This window comes from Anopheles arabiensis, chromosome 2 (assembly GCF_016920715.1).
Source record: "Anopheles arabiensis isolate DONGOLA chromosome 2, AaraD3, whole genome shotgun sequence".
NCBI classification, from domain to species: Eukaryota; Metazoa; Arthropoda; class Insecta; order Diptera; family Culicidae; genus Anopheles; species Anopheles arabiensis.
In genome coordinates, this window is record NC_053517.1 from 25,808,443 (window position 1) to 25,826,613 (window position 18,171).

At 46.7% G+C, this 18,171-nt stretch overlaps 1 protein-coding gene across 3 annotated transcripts in view; it reads left to right on the forward strand.

The window, feature by feature from the left end:
• LOC120893688 (MAM domain-containing glycosylphosphatidylinositol anchor protein 1) overlaps positions 1 to 17,569 on the forward strand; it is a 230,951-nt gene extending 213,382 nt beyond the window's left edge. For all 3 annotated transcript variants that reach the window (XM_040295713.1, XM_040295712.1, XM_040295714.1), the window contains exons 8-11: positions 10,138 to 10,259; positions 10,707 to 10,887; positions 11,000 to 11,173; positions 11,264 to 17,569. In XM_040295713.1, coding sequence (XP_040151647.1) covers positions 10,138 to 10,259; positions 10,707 to 10,887; positions 11,000 to 11,173; positions 11,264 to 11,488 — 702 coding nt within the window. In that variant the 3' untranslated portion in view covers positions 11,489 to 17,569. The remainder of the gene's footprint in view (positions 1 to 10,137; positions 10,260 to 10,706; positions 10,888 to 10,999; positions 11,174 to 11,263) is intronic.
• Positions 17,570 to 18,171: the final 602 nt, after the last annotated feature.

The window sequence follows — 18,171 nt, forward strand, 5'->3', positions numbered from 1 at the left end:
CCAGGCGGGACCTCCCGCAGGGCGGCGTACGAAGCACCATGTACCATAGAAGGTGCAATAACTCGGTACGATAATAGAGGTCAGCTGCATACACGAAAGAGGTCGTGCCACACGCTGTGTGTGTGTGTCCTGCTGCAGTTTGAAAACGATGAAGCAAAAGGCTAATAATTTGTCCCATCCCGCTTGCTGTCTCCGCTGCGTCAATCACTCTTTCGCTCCAAATGCGGACTCCCGCGCCCGGATTGGAAATAAAATTTTACAACTTCCAGCATCAATTCCCAAAATGGCTGGCAGGCGCGAATGGTGCTGTAGCTGTGTGTGTCTGTGTGTGGTTCCCTTGTGCGGTGGGTTGGTTAAATTTATGGACCGATTTCGAATTCAATCGGTAGCAGCAGCGCATCGAGATGAATCAGCGTCCCGCTTCCCGAAACTCCCGGCCCAGGTTGTGAAATCTAATCGAAGAAAGTGCCACAGCTTTTCGCGCGAAAAGGCGCGCCGCTTCGCCGATTGCAAGAAGTGATCGGGCTGAACACCATCACCTTCCCACCACCGGGATAGATATCGGTGGTGATAAATAATTCATCCCGATCCTTGATTCCAGTGCTCTAGCTCTAGCCATTTGCCATTTGGCCCCTGGGTTGGCGGGCTGGCAGATCGGTTGCGCTTTCCTAATTCAGTCCAGTTCGCGCTTCCAGTCGACGATGGTAGCGGTGGTGGTGGATAATTTATAGTGCACGCTGTAATCACAATTTTAAATCAATCTGCCATGGTGTCCCGCCAGACCTGCATCAAGTAGATTGAACGAGATGAAAGCGCTCTCGGACGTGGTGTGATGTGCACGGATTTTAAAGTGGTCGTGTTCGTCTGTGCTGACTAGTTTACTGTCCAGCTGCTGGTGCTGGGCCATCATTTAATCTTGTTTCTATTTCCAAGCAATAACTCTCTTTCTCTCGCTCTCTCTCTCGTGCTCTTGTCTGGGGACTGACGTTTGGGAATAAACCCTGTAACTAAATCACGAACCATCGACGAGGGAAACGATTGCTAGCTTAATAAGAAAAGGTGCAAAGATGCTCCTTTTTTCCACGTCCTGTGCAGCTCCAGGGAATGGTGCAACCTTTCCCACACCCCCCCCCGGGTCCGTACCAACCATACCGATCGTAAACAATTTTCCTAACAAATTTTCATACCCACCACATCCCGTCTCGTTTCGGGTGATGATGACAGAAACCTCTGCTGTCTGCCACTACTCAAAGATTCATGCTCGCTCACTATCTTATGGTGCCAATCTCTCCCCTCTCTCCCATGCCCTTTGTCCCCGTTTGGGCCATTTTACTTTGCAAAATGGCCATCTTAAAAGAAATGGGCTTGCCTGGCGACCGGTAACCGGTTGCTTGCGATGCAGACGAAAGATCATCACCGACGACAGATAATCTCATTGGCACCTAACAACGGGGTAGTAATCACTGGCAATCGCTTCATCAACTATTTATAAAAAGCCCGCCCGTGTTATCCTTGCAAACCAGCAATACACACACACACCCTGGTACAGTGACAGTACCATAAGCGTTGATTGTCGAGTGCCTTTCCTCAGGGGAAGGTCCCAATTTTACTAAGCTTTATGGTTTGCCTTCTGGCAGCAGCCACCGCTCCGGACAACGACGCTAGAGGTGGTAGTGATGTTGAGGTTGTTGCGTCGTGGTTCACCTTTTTGCCACCGTTCTGCAGTTGAGAAAATTGTGTAAACTAAAAGATAGGGGACACACACACACACACCCAACACCTTTGGGGACATATTCCCGGAGCAAAACGCTAAAAAAAGGGGGCGATCGTTTATATTCATGAATATTCTCCTTCTGCCTTCGCCCTGTGAGTGCTTGGATAATATGTGCCGACACAGACCGACCCCCAAAGCCATATGTGTGGGGAATGTGGCACTCATATGTTTGTTTGTTTGGCTTAACTACCACGCAAATGGAGGCGGAGGCCACCTGTTTTTGTCTGAAACCCGCAAAAAGGGCAAAAAGGTGAGAAAGGAATTCATTTTCCCAAGCCCAAGGTTCCCCTTACCACATGCGACGAGCAAGGAGGCAGCACGATGATTGTGAGTAGTTTGCGGCTTACTCCTTTTTAGCTTCCTCGTCAATCCTGGGGCCCTGCTCCTGCGGGACCAGCTTGGTGTGCTGCCGTCCGGTATACGGCTCACGGCGTGCGTTCCCTGCGCTCAACTGACAGTTTATTCGTGGCAGCACCCTCACTTTCGCATCGCGATAGACCGTTCGCACATATATCGCGCGCTGTATATTAATTTAAACATCAACTTATTCACCACATCCCCACCCGATCTTATTTGCATACCTTTTGGCCGGTGTTGGGACGGAAGGTGTTGTCCCACCTTTGTGCACCCAAAACGGGGAAGTTGTTTCGTTTTTCTTCGCTCTCTTAACGGGCGCTCTCTCTCTCTTTCTCTTTTCATTTTTCAATAAGCAATAAGTTACAATCACCACGAAACTCTCTCCAACCTGTGTTGTGCCTTTGTCGTGTGGAAAACACCTTTTTCCCGCTCGTAGTACGAGGAGTGTTTTCGCGGGCTTTCCTTTCCCCCATTGCATACGGGAACTTTTGATTCGTTTTCGCGAAACCCGTGTTTATTGCTATTGTGCCAGTTGGCACGTTAAATTTAACGTTTATTGTTTACCGCCGCATACCCCATACCGAGGTTTGCCTCATCGTCCCCGCTACAATAGTCGATGGGATGGGGTCGTTTTGTGGGCTGTTTTCATTTGGTTTATGATCAATCAACGCGTGTGTGTGTGTGTCAAGCGCGAAACGACTTCTTCGATGGCGTTGTTTTCGGGTGTTTTGGGTCGTTTCGGTGGGATGGTTGTCGTAAAAATGGCGCAATGCTCCACTCTGCTCTCCTGCATTACTATATCTGTGACGCTATAATTCAAAGTACCGTTAGCGACGACAACAGACGGTTTGGCGGCACACGAATGCAAGTGAAAATGGTTGTGTTGGCCATTTCTTTCAAACGGTCGCTTCTCTATCAACTGCTTCGTCCCGAGCATTGCGCCCAGGTTGGACTACGAAAAGTGTTTGCAAATAAAGTTTTCTTTGTGCTTCTCACTCTCCCCTACTTGTACCATTTCTCATTAGTGTAAAATTTAATGATCCTAACGGAAGTTGTACCTAGTCGCTTTTCGTTTTCTAATTCGTCGGAATTACTATCATTTGCTTTCAAACCCCCCCACCGGGCTAGCCCAAGCCGCAACTGATCGACCCAAACGGTTATGCTAATTGACAGTGTAAATAGTGATTAAAGCTTTCAGCTTTCAAGGAGGTGTGCGCTCATGTAGCAATCGATGGGAAATGTTGGAAATTTTAATTTAAAACAAATGTTCCAAAACGAAAGATCTACTCGTTTTACAATACGCCTTTCCGCTTGCACACAAATTACAACCGATCATCCCGACGCAAGCGAAGGTAGCTAAGTAGGGATTCCATTTCCTCATTAGCCGGACCCGCCCGGGAAAAGGGGAGTAATCCGCTTTGCCGCAGTTAAACGGATAAATCCGGGTCCGGGGTACGCACGAAAATACGAAAATATTGTCACATTCATCATTTGTTTTTAAATCTCTCGCTCAGCTCCGGGAGGTCCCTCCCCGAGGGGGAGAAAGGACAATGATGTTGGGGATTGTGGGTAGAATCCAACCGAAAAAAAGGCTGCCCCTTTTCGAAGGAAAGACAATAATATGGTACACGGGCAGGAAGACCATCCTCCCAAGAAGATGTAAATCTCTCTCTCCTTCTTTAACGCAAACACAGCTTCCCGTGCGATGAAAGCTACGTTGTTGTTGTTTTTTATTCTCTCCCACGACTCTCTCTTTCTCTCTGTCGTGGCGACACAAAAATACCCCAGGAGCTAACGCCAGCCCCCGCCAACCATGCCCAGCGAGAGTACGAGTGCGGTGGAATGGTCCGGGTGGTGTCACGGGCACTCCACCTCGGGTCCGAGCGAAAAAAAAGGGATAATCCTATTTGTTTGCCATGGGCTGTAAGTTTGCAGGACGAAAGTGAGAAGATACCCGGGCTCGGCCTGTCGACCAGACATTGGTTTCAATCCCAAGCCCATCCACCCATCTCCGCTCCCATGCAGCAGCAACCACAATCGTATAATCGCCTTCTATTGTTGTGCTGGGGCGGGGACGAAAGAGAGAGAGAAAGACAGTTTAGCTCCCAATCCTTACGATTGTTAGTGGTTGGCTGTGCTGAAAAGGGGTTAAACCTTTGCCTTGGTTGTCCGATGTCCAACGGAGGAGCCGGAGAGGCCGGGACGAGGTCAAACCAAAGTCCTCAAATCCACGGCCCAAGCCGGTTAAAAGGATCTACGGCGCTGATGTTATTTTCTATCCGATTTGTGTCCTCCTGCGGTGGCGAGCATTGGGTTTTGCTGTAGTCCGACCAACATCGAGTAAAAACACACTAACTGCATCGAATTTGCCTCGCTCTCTCTCTCTCTCTCTCTCTTTAATCCGTTACATCAATTAATCCGCAAGTGGGTTCTTCCTGCCGTTCAAGTAATTGCTGTCGTTATACCGTGACGAACGTTGTTGGGGCGTTGTTTTTCCAACGCTAACGCAAACACACACTCACACATACCGGCAAACAGTGCCAAAATTGTGTGGCGGTCTTGTGTGCCTCCACCACAATGGTCGGATTATGAAAATCAATTCAAAGCAATCGTTACTACGTGCCCGCAGTAGCGTTCGCTCGGCAAAGGTGGAAGAAGTTGTTCCGCCATAGCCAAAGCCACACGGCATGTCGAACGACTCATCGACTAACCCCGGGACAAATCCCGGGACCAAATCTCACACTGAATGATGATGTGTGTTCGTCGCCACACCAGCTGGCCGCCGAACAGGGACGAGCCTTTGACAGAGCAAATATTCGTCAACATCCGTTGATCCGTCGTCGTCGTCGTCGTCGTTTGTTGCTGCCGGGTGTACTCTCATACCATATTCTTTCGCAATTCCGACGATCAAGCCGTCGGAGTTTGGTGGTATTTAGAGGATTGGCAAAACACGTGCTTCCCCGCGAGACTACATTGACGCACGAAAGGGACAGCTTTTACGCAAAGCGGAAATACGCAGAGAGAGTGAGAGAGCCATAGGAGAGATGCTGCAAATTGCACCACACGTAACACGTAAATTCCAATTTGTTTTGGCAGCGGATTAGCTCAAACCTCATCCTTCGTGTGTTTGCACGGTGGGCTGCTGGTGGGCGGAGAAGGGGAGATGTATGTTTGCGTTAGCATAACCCTTTTTACCCGCAATCTCGATTTGTTTACCTCCTATCCTATCCTGTTCGAGAGGGAAACCGAGGGCGCACCGACTGTGAACAATGTGGCCGTACCTTTTTTCCCACGGGGAATCTAACCGAACCATACATTCGTGGTTAAGCTCACTCGTTTGATAGTGGTGGCCGTTTGTATGGGCAGCAGAGGGATGATGAGTGATGAAGCGAGCAATTGGGACTGGGCAGGAAAGTGGGGCGGTTTTGTTCGATTTCGACATTTTGACCGCAGGAAAAACAGTCACACAGGCCGGGGCATTAGTTTAACATTTAAAACATACCGATTAAAGGCTTAGCAAAGTGTTAAAAATTCATTCCATACTCTCACACTTACCGGTTTGTGGGGCTGATTGGGAATGCAGCGTCCCTCCCGGGGCTGTGTGAGTTGAGTTTTAATTAACAGTACACGCGCGATCTGTTCGGCTGTTTCGTGCAAGTGCAGAACGGTCGCTTGCCTCCATCAACTAATCATAGTGCTTAATCCTATGGGCAAGCTATTGTGGTCGCCTTTTGACCTTCGTATTGTCCTGTTCGGATGTTCTGTTTCATTGTGTGCATTGTGGGTAATGTGAATGACAACAAATAATGGCTTCAAACAACAAAATATCTTGCAATTAACAACAAATCGCTCTCTTGAGGATTTGTACGGAAAACATTTAAAAATTGAATGTTTAGATCTTTTTTTCGATTACATGCAAATTTAATATGACTATGAACATCATGAAATACTCATATGCATAATTTTACCTTAATTAACTCAATTCTAACATTTTCATGGCGTATCTGCATTCTAAAACCCCAAATCCTATACGAAACTCAAAGTGTGTTTTCATTGCTCTGAACTTTCCCAAACATAAAAAGTCAACAAGTAATTGACTATTTAACCAAAAATCTATGAATGGGGCTCTTCACGATTCTAGTCAGTTTTTTGTATGGAGTTTCACAGTTGGAGGCTGAAATCATGCAAACACTTCATACAAAACCACACAAAAAACTAGCCTGCAATTTTTAGTTTAGATTATTCTAGCCTCAAAGCTAGAACTAGATTCGAGTACCTGCTCGAAAACACGATGTTGTTTACATTTACCCCAAGGTGCATTGAAGAGATCACGTGGTGGAATCTAGAATCAAAGTATATGTAGCCCAGGTGGGCTCATAGTAAGTTTTTTAAAACCAAATTTGAATATCACTTTTTAACAGGATGGGTGAAAACTTTTGTTCAAACAAACTTTCTTGAAGCTTGACGAATACTCAGAACACTCTTAAAATATTCATTCTGAAGCAAAAGCGATAAAAATCAGCTTTCTAAATTCATACACCTTGGGATAAGCCTACCTGTATATTATACCTACTTAGATAGCTGCTCGAAAACTGCTATACAATACAAACAACTGACAGGCTGAAATTTCAGCCTACGAATTTCAAACGGAAAGGGCCCCAATGTCTCATTTCCATGGAGAGAGCTTTCTTCCGTAATTACTCGATTATTCAACAAAATAAACTCTTGCTCGATAAGCTTTGATTATAAAGTAAACAGAAAGTTTCCACGTCTCTGTAATCCACACATTTTCCACTTTGTGTAAGACGATACGTTTCAAACGCACTAGCCTAGTGCTATCGCTCGTTAAAATGAAAATGCTACCAAATTAATTTTTGCGCTTGAAGGATTTCTCGCTCTAGTTTCGCTATTTGTTCGACCAAAAGTCAACATTCCTTCAATGTTTATGCAATGGACACTGTACACTGTAAAGACACGAGCAGAAGCAAAAGCGTTCCCTCTGCACACACACACACACACACACCAAATAGTGACCCGTACAAATACACCCCAACCCATACTGCACCTGCACCTTGAACGATACATCGATGCAGAGTGCAATTCCGCTGGGCATTTACTTGCCCATTAATTGGCTGGAGCGATCGCTGTCCCCCTCCGTTCGATCTCGGTAAACAGCAAAACCACCGACAGAAACGCATCGTGCAGCGTGCAATTTTGTCCCACTGCTTTAGGGACCATCTGGGGGCACCACCGGACCCCGCCAACATTGAGGACATGTTACGCGATCGTTAGCTCTGTGTGTGCGTGTGTGTGTGTGCTCTGTTACGCAGCTGTTGGAAAGGAAGCAAATTCGCCCATGGCCGGGGATAGTGGCGCAAGCGGCCGGTACATGTTTGTGTAACTTGTTGAAGTTTGGATTTTGCGGTTTTGTGAACAAAATCGGGCCATCCATCGCTTAGCCACGCCGACAGGCAACATACACGGTGCGCGACCCCGTGTCAAGGTGAGGTGAACATTTGCGTTTGCGGTTCCGACGCATTTTCTGCCAATTTTCTCACGTAACCACGTAGGGGGGGGGGCGAGAGTTGCTAATTAGAATTACATTGCCACAGCGCAAAGGTAACGCCTACGGTCGGTTCAATGTTTGAAAATCGACTCCTGGGATACGTGGGAACAGTCCTGCGATTCGCACTGATTGAAACAATCAAACAACGGAATGCGTATATTCCCAAAACTGTTATGTGATGTCGCAACAAAAACAAACTCCACACTTTTTCGTTTTTGGATATGTTTCGTTGGATATGTTCGTATCAGTACGTAGACATCCTTCTTGTGTATTTTCTTGGAACGACTAAAAACTATTTCTAGAGAACTTCAAACAAAATGAAGTAACACCATGATACGAGCGAGCAAGCAATTCTGAGAATTGTTTTAAAACATTCATACCGCTGCGTACAGTGGCTCAGCGCCAACGGTGCAATCGAAAACCGCATACCGTGAAGCGTAGTTCCGGTGATAAAATGGGTTTGGTATTTGGGTGTTTTCCTTGTTTTTTCACGATCCCGGCTAGTGGTTAACACACATCCCGCCTACGTCCTCTGTGTGGTTCTGGTTCGATTCGGCTTGCGGATATTTTGCACGCTCGATTCCGGAAATTTTGTTCCCAGTTGAAAACCACAAAATCGCTAAACCGACGGACCCGACTGTAGCGATTCCGAGCATGATATCAGCAGCGATAAGAGCTTGGGGCGTGCTACGGCATTGCGTTGGTGGCAAGGATTTGTTGTTTGTTTAAAATAGTAGTTTTAATATTGCTGGGAAAATACCAAACAATGTGAGTATATTTTTTTTTTATTTGATAACAATAGAGTTGTAAATACAAAATACTTCAATTCCTACAAAAAGTGAAAATATCACCATTCCTGTGCATAAAATTCTTGATTTTTTTTATAAAGAACAAATACTATTGTACTTTACAAGTACATAAATTAGCAATATATTGCGATTGGCTCATTTAATCCTTCAAATCAGATGCAAGAGTGATCAAAAATGGTCAAAAAGTTTAATAAATAGTGAGTTCACACATAGCAAAAGACTCAGTACTGGGGCGAGATTCTTAGTGATCTTTTAGGGTATATGATTATAAGAAATGATACCAAACTTTCAACAACACCCATTGGATACAACCAAAACAACTATGAATAACTCCTCAACGGCCCAATGGTCGTAAAACTGCACAAGGCAGAAAGCTTTTCACCCTCCACCGGCAGACAACAACCACAGAAAAAAAAGCAAAGTAATACCCCAAACAAACCAAACACTTTGCGGCATACCGTTGGAAAACGATTGCTGTGCCCTGTGCGGTTCAAGCAGCCCGGCAGACCGAACCAGACATATTTTCCTTACAATCAATTAAGCTAAATAAATTGAGTTATTCGAAGTTATAAAATTTCACCGTTATTACTTCGGCACAGCCAGTTGTGACCGGGTTGCTGCTCATCCACTTTAGGCTGGGTGAAGGTGGAGATGGACATAGATGGTTCGGGGTAGTTGGTAGCAATCACAGGACGACCCGGGACAAAACACAACGATGGCGGGGAATGTTTATTTTTGGTTCACCGATTCCTTTAGGTCTTTCTTGTACCGCCACTACTCGATTTCGTAGTACACTCGATTTTTTGGACGAACGAACGGAAATCCCCACGCCAACGGGGGCGGATACACACGAATGCTGACCACGCCATGCAAAGGGCATCGACGACGGCGACGACACCAGTGGGAACTTTATTCAATTGTCAATCGTTTCGGTACGTTTGAATGGTGCCGGACCCCGGCAGAGATGGAAGAGCTGGCGGTCCCTGTCGGTCTGGTGAGGCAATAATAGTCATCCTCACCGACCAAACGATGTGTGACCGAACCATGCAAAACATGCGCTGGGCTGCGTTGAAAAAGGGACGTCGTACATTCATTGGCCGCAATCCGATTCTGGTCCCGTGTGTGTGTGTGTTTAAGAAGAATTCAAACAAAAGTCAACCTATAGCGCACGCTGTCGTGTGCTACGGCAAACCTGTAATATGAGGTCCTGACCCAAGCAAAAGGATATTTAAAAAAATTGTCCTCTTTCCCCTTCAAAACACTCTCGCACAGAACACATTCTAATATCAGACTCGTAAAGGGAAAACGACAAGAATAACAAAAAAACACACGTGTAGTAAAAGTTCAAACAAACACCTTCCCCCCATCCCAGCCATTCCGGGACCTTCGAACAACCCCCGGATTGAATGGTTTGGCCCGGTTGTGCTTGGCCAGTGTCTCATCGGTTCGCACTAATGCTGCTCCTGCGAAAGGCGAATAACATTTTGTCCCAATTTCATCGTCCCAAGGGAGGGCTCGGACGTGGTCGCTTCTATTTTTTTTCGTTGTCATCATCGTCGTCATACTATCAACCTCGCATACAATTCTCATCTATTCACTTCCCTTTTCTCTTCTTCCCGTTCTTGCGGCAGGTCTCGTGGAATCAGAACTCATTTCCGCTGCAGCCAACCGACCGGCGTACGATGTCGTCCAGGGGCAACCGGCACACGCTCACCATACGCCACGTGCAGCAGGAAGACTTTGGCAACTACAGGTTAGTGGTGGATTCCATTTTTTTTATTTTAATCGACCCATGTGTGTGTGTGCAACCGTGCCATTCTGCATAGCGGCACGGATCTGAATAGAGCTTCTAATATCCCCTGTTTTGGTCAGATGAAAGGAAATGATGATTCCGAGCGGGGAAAGAAAAAAGTCAACACTCTCGCCCAATATCCTCGAGCTTGTACCGAAATTGTTGGACGATTCATTTGGGCACGGTCCGGGTACACAAACACACACACACATGCAAGGTCCAAATGAAGTCACCCAGAGGACGAAACCGAGTTGGGTTGGTTTTGGAAAAAAGGGCACCCGAATGAACAGCCCAATGCGTCGTCCTTGTGCCAATGTTTGCCCCTTGCACCAGTCGTGTGTCTACGATGACCGAATGACCGATTTCTGTCTAATGATTTGGCACTTCTTTTCCCGCCACCATCCACAGCTGCGTTGCGGACAACTCGCTGGGCCGTTCGAAGAAGTACATGGAGGTTTCGGGGCGGCCAGGACCGGCCGATTTCCTGTCGCCACCGTGGAGCCGCTCAACAGACAGCTTTAACCTGACCTGGAAAGTCGAGAGCTACCCACCGCTGCAGGAGGTCCGGCTGCTCTACCGGAAGCTGATGGTAAGCGGCTGATTCTCTACCCGAACCGAGTTCCGGCCAAGACGGAGTCCCTGTTTTGTTGGCAAAAATTGTTGATCCGATTCTCCGTATTTTTTTTTTCACCACTCCACAGATGAACGAAACATTCCAGCAGCCTGGCCGATGGCACGACGTCATCCTAACGCCCGCCCCCCGGCCCCCATCGGAACCGTTGACGCACGTGATGGCGTTCACATTGCGCGGGCTGCAGCACAGCTCGGTGTACGAGGCGATCGTGCAGGCGAAAAATCGCTACGGCTGGAACGAGGTAAGCAGGATTTTGGGAAGGGGGGGCTCTTTAACTCTTCCATCACTGATCGCACGTGTTTCCTTCTCACACACACTTTACCCGCGACAGGTGAGCGACATCTTCCAGTTCTACACGCAGCGAATATCGTCCGACATACACTCGGAGGAGATGCAGGTCGCCAGCTCGACGTCACGCTCCGGGGCCACCACGCTACACCGGACCGCAACACCGGTCGGAACGGCCTGGACGCTGCTGACGCTACTGGCTACGCTCATCCCTTGGCTGCTGCTGCACGGTGGCACGCTTGCCGATCGCTCCAAGGTCAGCAACTAAGCAGCGTCAGCATTGCGATCAGCACCCGGATGTGACCGAAGTAACCGACCCGTTCGCGAGCCGATGTTTGCGGACACGTTAGACTGTAAGTTTTCTTTACCGAATGGGGGACACCATAAACCAAAAACCGGGGGAAGGAGGACTGCTGCACCCGGGAGAGAGCTGCGTTTCACCAACCCCCTTCCCCGCTGCAGCCGTGTTCGATCGTCATCAGAACGTGCCAGCGCAGAAAATGCTTCTTCAATATCAGCCGTCAGCTTAATTTGTAACGAGCAATTCCAAATCATCCTACGTTCCAACGAGGGCTGGAGCGAAAGGACAGGTCCAGACACTCCCAAGACGCACACCGAGCCAATACAATCGATAAGACGTCCACCTTGGCAGGCACGGTCGCGTGACGGGCAGACAAAACTGAACCGTACTTTGATAATTAGCTAGAGGGCAAAACAGGCTGGCAAGGCAAACTAAAGTCTGTGTATCAAAGCAGAAGGGGGAGAAGGGGAGATGATGCAGCAAACGGACACCCATATATATGCCAAAGATTCGATACAAAGCACTCACACACATACGCAGAGCAATTTTCTGTGCGCTTTTGAACTTTCCCCCCGTTCCCTTCCCTGTGTGCGACCTCCTGCCTGAAAAGAACGGTCCTTTCATTATGTATAGATGTATATGTGTGTGTGTGTGTGTGTGTGTCCAACTTCGTACTAGTTTAGGAGATTGAGGGAAAGGGCTCACCTTAGAAACTTTAGTGATGCTTGCACATTCGGTCACCGCCGGCCCGCCGTAACTCTCGTGTATATACTCGCATACTCCTTCCCATGATGCCCTGTGACGCTAGGGAACCGCCACCATCATCTGCCACGCATCTCATTGAGCGTCACACACACACACAACCGTGGAGGGCGCGACAGAACCTCCTCCACACAAGGGGACTGCCGAGCAGCAGATGGATGCCAGGAATGTTAGGGAACATCGAAAACTTTTGCTTGTACCTTGTACTACCACCACCACCGGTGGTCCACCTCGCTCGTGAAATCAGATAGGTGACAGACAACGGCCAAACGCTGTGACACACGACACAGCGAACAAAGTTGTACGAGCAGCCAGGCCTGGCATCATTACTAATGCAACAACGACAGGCAAAGAATCGGCAACGATCGTGGCGTGACGTGCTGGCAGTGGAAGTGTGCCGGCGCTTTGCCGAATGTCTGAATGCCGGGTTGTGTCCCCAGTGTCCCGTGTGTGTGTGTGTGTGTGTGTGTGTGTGTGTGTGTGTGTGTGTGTGTGTGTGTGTGTGTTTGTGTGTGTGTGTGCGACTAATGTTTAGATAAAGTCTTAAGCAAATTAAAATCAATTCGGCTGCGCGTTTCGTGTGTAGTGTTTCATGTGGCGCGCGTGTGCGCCATATGCTTTTCACGTTGTCAAAAGAACGAGCGAGAGATTCGCTACGACCTACCAACATCTCATGTACCCAATCAACCTTCCCCGTACGGTGTGAACGCCAGCACATGATACCACTTTTTGAACCCCTCGTACACGCGCACACACACACATACCCACACTCCGCCGGGAGGGAGCCTGTCTTTTGTAAATACATTTTAAACCATTGTTTTGATTATCAAAAAGTCATCCTTTTGCCGTTCGGCGCCACCTTTCCCCCAGGGTGGGGGCCTCGTTTAACAAAAACGCCCACGGAACGTTTCAATAATGAGATATGACGAAGTTATTACCCATCGCACACACACACACACGGAGAGTAGCGGCGGAATTGTTGCAAAGGATCGCGGGGAAACGCTCATGCCGTCACCGTGGGCCGGGGAAAACTTTCCGAAAATCGTTCCATCGTTGCATCTATCTCTTTCGCTTCCTTTCTCTCTCTCTCTCTCTCTCTCTCTCTCTCTCTCTCTCGCTCGGTCTCCGTTTCTTGGGAGGCAGTGCAGAATCAATTAAAATGTGAAAATACACAAACACTCGACGAGCGAACTGCTGTGCTGCCTTTCCAACCATTTTTCCAATATCGACTCAGCCTACCGAGGCTCCAGGCACACACACATACACAAGCCAAACCAAGCCCACTCACACACCCACTTTGTTTTCTCTGTGCGCAAGTTTGGCCGCTACTGTACCCACAAGGCTTACAAGGACAGCGATGCGGAGCGTGCCCGATCGTAACTCGAGTTTGCCTAACGATCACACCCTGCAGCTGGATGTTGTTCTGCTACTGCCCGCCTGCTGTTTTGTTAGTAGACAATTTGGCAAACTTTATCAAACTTTGTCCAGCTTTCTGTCCCCCCCTCTCTCCTCCCTCTTCACGTCCAGTTGTTGCGCGTTCCAGCCTCTAACCATCACAAATCAAACGGGCCAATCGATTTGAAAAAGGGAAATATTGTACCACAACTTGCGCTGTGCGCTAGACAGCCCCGTGGGTTGGTGAGGGATTTTAAAACGAAATTAGTATTTTTTCCTCTGCTAAAACTTTAAACACAAAAAGAGGATGGTCTCTTCGTCCCACCCTGAGGGGATATTTTTCGGCTTCGATGAAGTGAGGACTTGCCTTCGAGCGAGGATAGGATTAGCGACGATTCCGCTTGCGCCCTTTTTGACGGACGGACACACGGGGCGTTATGATTTTGCATCAAACGTCCACTGCCGACGTGCGTTTTGTCTCTCCCGGGGCTGCACATTCTTTTGTGTGGTTTTTAACACTTTAACCCCACCCGAAGCCCGGCCCCCTCCATTGGCTTTCCCAAAGGATCGGTTCGGTCCTTAAAAGGAAACTTCTCCAAGTTATGTTGAGCGTTTTTCTTTCCACTTGGGTGTGTTTTTTTCCTCGCATACTTTTAATCCATTTGTATGCGCGTGTTGGTGTGTGTGTGTGTGTGTGTGTGTGCCAGATTCATCCTTCCGTTTTACACTTCACGTTTCTTCTCGCACGATAATCGGGGCTTGATCCATGCGGCCAGAATCCAACACGTCAATGCGGTCGGATTCTGTGTGTGGCTGTGTGCGGTGTGGTGCGGCGGTGGTGTGTTAAAAGTTTTTCGGCCCGGTCCATAAAACTTCCGGGCCCAACATTATCTTACGTCCGCATCCGGCAGTGCGGCGGGACACACGGAAGCGAGACACACTGGCAGGAAAGCTCTCGCCCAATGCCAAGAAATGTTCGGGTAACCCCTTTTCTTTTCACAAAGAATTTGGGGAACCAAAGCGACTAAACAACCAAAAAAAAATCTCCTCCCGGAAACGTGCTGTCACACAGCGTTCGAGGTGACATTCATTCAGTAGGGCAAACTGGAGCCACAATGGGAAAAGTAGCATTAAAGCAAAAAAAAACAAAGAAAGAGATAAAGGGAAGAAAGTCGGTGGAAAGGGAACTGCAGCAGTGTCGCGCACTTTTGATGCACTCAACCGTGAATAAGCCCTTGGGTTGCCGCCGTCGCCATCGCCGGCCATGATGAATGGGTTTTGCCGGTGATGGGTTTCAGTTTTTGGGATGCGCCAACTTTTCGTTCCCCGTAAACCCTTTCCCCTTCCCCAGGGGGTTTCGGTGGCAGCGCCACGAGTAGCAGCAGTCGGACGGCAAAGCAAAGCAGCTTTTGGGCCAAAATTTAAACCGACCTCTCAATCAAAACGGCTCAATTCAATGCGACAGCAAAAGAGCGGTTGGTCTAGATTGCATGTTCATCCACCTCCCCCCGCGGTAAATGACCCTTCCCCCCCCTCCCCCTACGTTTACCATTATAATTGCTCAAAGAAAAACGAAACTAAGCCCTGTGGCCGCACTCGCAAGCATCGTTCCATTTCGGCCGAGTAGAACAATTAAGAATCGGATCGTGTTTGGAAATGTGGCCCCAAACGCCCCGAATGCCCCATTGTACATTGCCTATAGTAGCACAGTTGTCGCGACAACTCGCGATCTCATTCAGTAAGTATGTGTGTCTGTCTGTGTTTAATAGTTAAAGCTCTAGGATCACCGTCAATCGGTGTGTGTGTAAGCGTCCGCGTGACACGCACCGTGCACCTTGTAAATAGCACACGAAAAATATACATGCATACATCTATATTTACTCGCAACAGAAAAGCAACAACAAAAAAAAGTCCCCCAAAAATACACACAAAATTACTTTCGAGGCACAGGTAGGACATTAAGCATTTACAAAACCCCGTACGTACTGCTCACACAGACAAACTGCTCATTCCAAACACATTGTCGCGAAGGTGAAGCTGAAGAAGACACCAGCAACAACATCAACCAAAAGGAAATGAAATTCCTTTGCTCAGTGAGGTGTGAAGTAAGAAGTAGCAAAGTAAGAAGTAACACGGTTTTCCCGCGCTCTTTCACTCTCATTGGTGGCACCTTACTTTTGCTGTGAATGGTTCATACAGTTCAGGCACACCCATACACACTTATCTATCTTCTCATGATACAATTTTTAACACAACACGCCACATCAACGTTGAATGCGTTGAATGAAAGTGAAAGTGAACAAAAGAAACAAACAGACAGAAATAAAAACAGTAGAATAAAGCTCCAAGACAAACAAAGTTAAAGAAGAGGCTTTGGTCGTGTCTAGCAACAGAAAAACGCGTATAGCACTAGATGTGCTTTCGAAAATGTAAGCCAAAATTAAATGAAAGAAGACAGCAACAGCAACACAACACGAAACGCTACTGTAAACCAGAACAACAACAAAAATAAAACAAAACAAGAAAACAAAGCAAACAAATGAAAGCAAAAACCAAAACATCAAAAGAGAAGAATGTGTCGTGGTACAGTCGTGGCGCGCCCCTCCGGCATTGCAGCGGGAGGTGGCTGCAAGGGGCAAGATTTGAAATGAAGACTTTTTATATATTTAAGTATTATATTATATGTGAATGTACCTATGGCGAGCAGCATGTAAATCGTAAGGGCACCCTTTATACGGTAAGTACCACTAAAAAACCTACACACTACTATTACTTGATAGTAAATAGGGCGAGCAATGCAAAGTAAAAGAAGAAAAAAAAACAGACAAAAAGAGAAAGAGAGCAAGAGGCAGAGAGAACAAGGAAACTAAAAACGGAAAACAAAACACTAGCAAAAACACACAAAACGCGCGGGAAGAGTTGTCTAGTTGCAACCTGCTGCAGCAGCAAAACCAGTAAAATTAATTGAAGCCGTGCAGCATCGAAGGGGCAGGCTCAGATGGAGAGAATGTCGCCTAAAAAACACATAACACAAGACGGTACATATTTAGACGTTAGCGTAAAGATAACATTTCAGAGAGGAAGAGGAAAATACAAAAACCATCCCCCATACCAAGAAAAGCACAGTGTTTGTGTGTGTGTGTGTGTTGTGAGGAGCTGTGTAGTAGTGGGAGAGAGAGCAAAAAACAGCTAAGCAAAACAACAACTAACAGAGCAGGAAGGAAGTAACAGTTGAGGCATACAGCCTACACGACAAAACACACATGCAGACTAGTTACTTTAATGATGATTGATGCCAGCCAGGTGGTAAAATATGAAGTAAAATAAAATATTGACTTTAATGGTAAATGAAACGCACGAAGCCGCCCGCCCTGCCGGGTTTCCGGTGTGCGGTGGTAAAAAAAGAAAGAAGAAACAAACAAAATCGTACATTGCGGGCGCCAGAATCAAGTGGAAATAAAGAAACACACACCATACGTCCCCTCGGCTGGAGAGAAACGAAGAGAAGGCGGACGGCTGAGTACACGTGGCCTGGCCGTAAAGGCAAAATGGCAAACTGACAGCACGACAGCAATGGTGATGATGACGATGATGATGATGATAGTTGACTACGTAAACAGAAGTGGAGGAAAAAGAGAAGAAGAAAAACAAGGAAAAGCGAGAAAAAGATGTAGAAGAATAGAAAAAAATCAAGCAAGAAGAATTAGGAGTAGAGAAAGGAACAGAGGCAGAACAGAAGAAAATGGATATCTGAGACGACCCTCGTTCTGCTGCTATCTCCGGGGATATGACGTAGGATAGATGGCCGTGCGTGACGCGCAAATTCTGTATGATTATTGTACCAGTCCACAACAATTCGGAAAATAAAAACAAAATTAATACAAAACAAAACCAACGCCAAACCAACGCCCGCGTCGCTGTTGTGCATCTTTTGGGAAACAAATGTTTTTTTTTTCTAAGTGCTTATACTTATTTCTTTTTTTTTATTTTGTGTGTTTTTTATGTTCAATATAAAGTATTTTTAATATTTTTATTATATTAAAAATGTATTTTACATATTATTGTTTCATATTTTGCTTTGTCTTTTGCTACTTTTTATGTACGTTTGAACGTTTAGTTGTTTTCCTTTCTTTATTTTTTTATTTTATTTCTCCTCCGTGTATTTATTTCATCTTATTTCAAGCGATCTGTATAGGGTAAACGTACCTATAGTGGTGCTAGTACCAATAGTGGTGGTATTGCACTAAAATGCATCTCATACGATAAATTAACAGTAGTTAAGTTATTTATGATAGTGTAAAATGTTCTCTAGCCTTTTACAAAGGATTTAAAAATGAAATGGGGCCATTCCGTTTCTTCCGACCGAAAAATCCATTATTTTGTGAAAGGCATCAACATTTTTCCAAAATCCTTAGGATTTCATAACGATACTCTTATTCTTGTTAACGTTCTAAATGACCACATAACAACGCAATCATTAGTTTTTTAACATA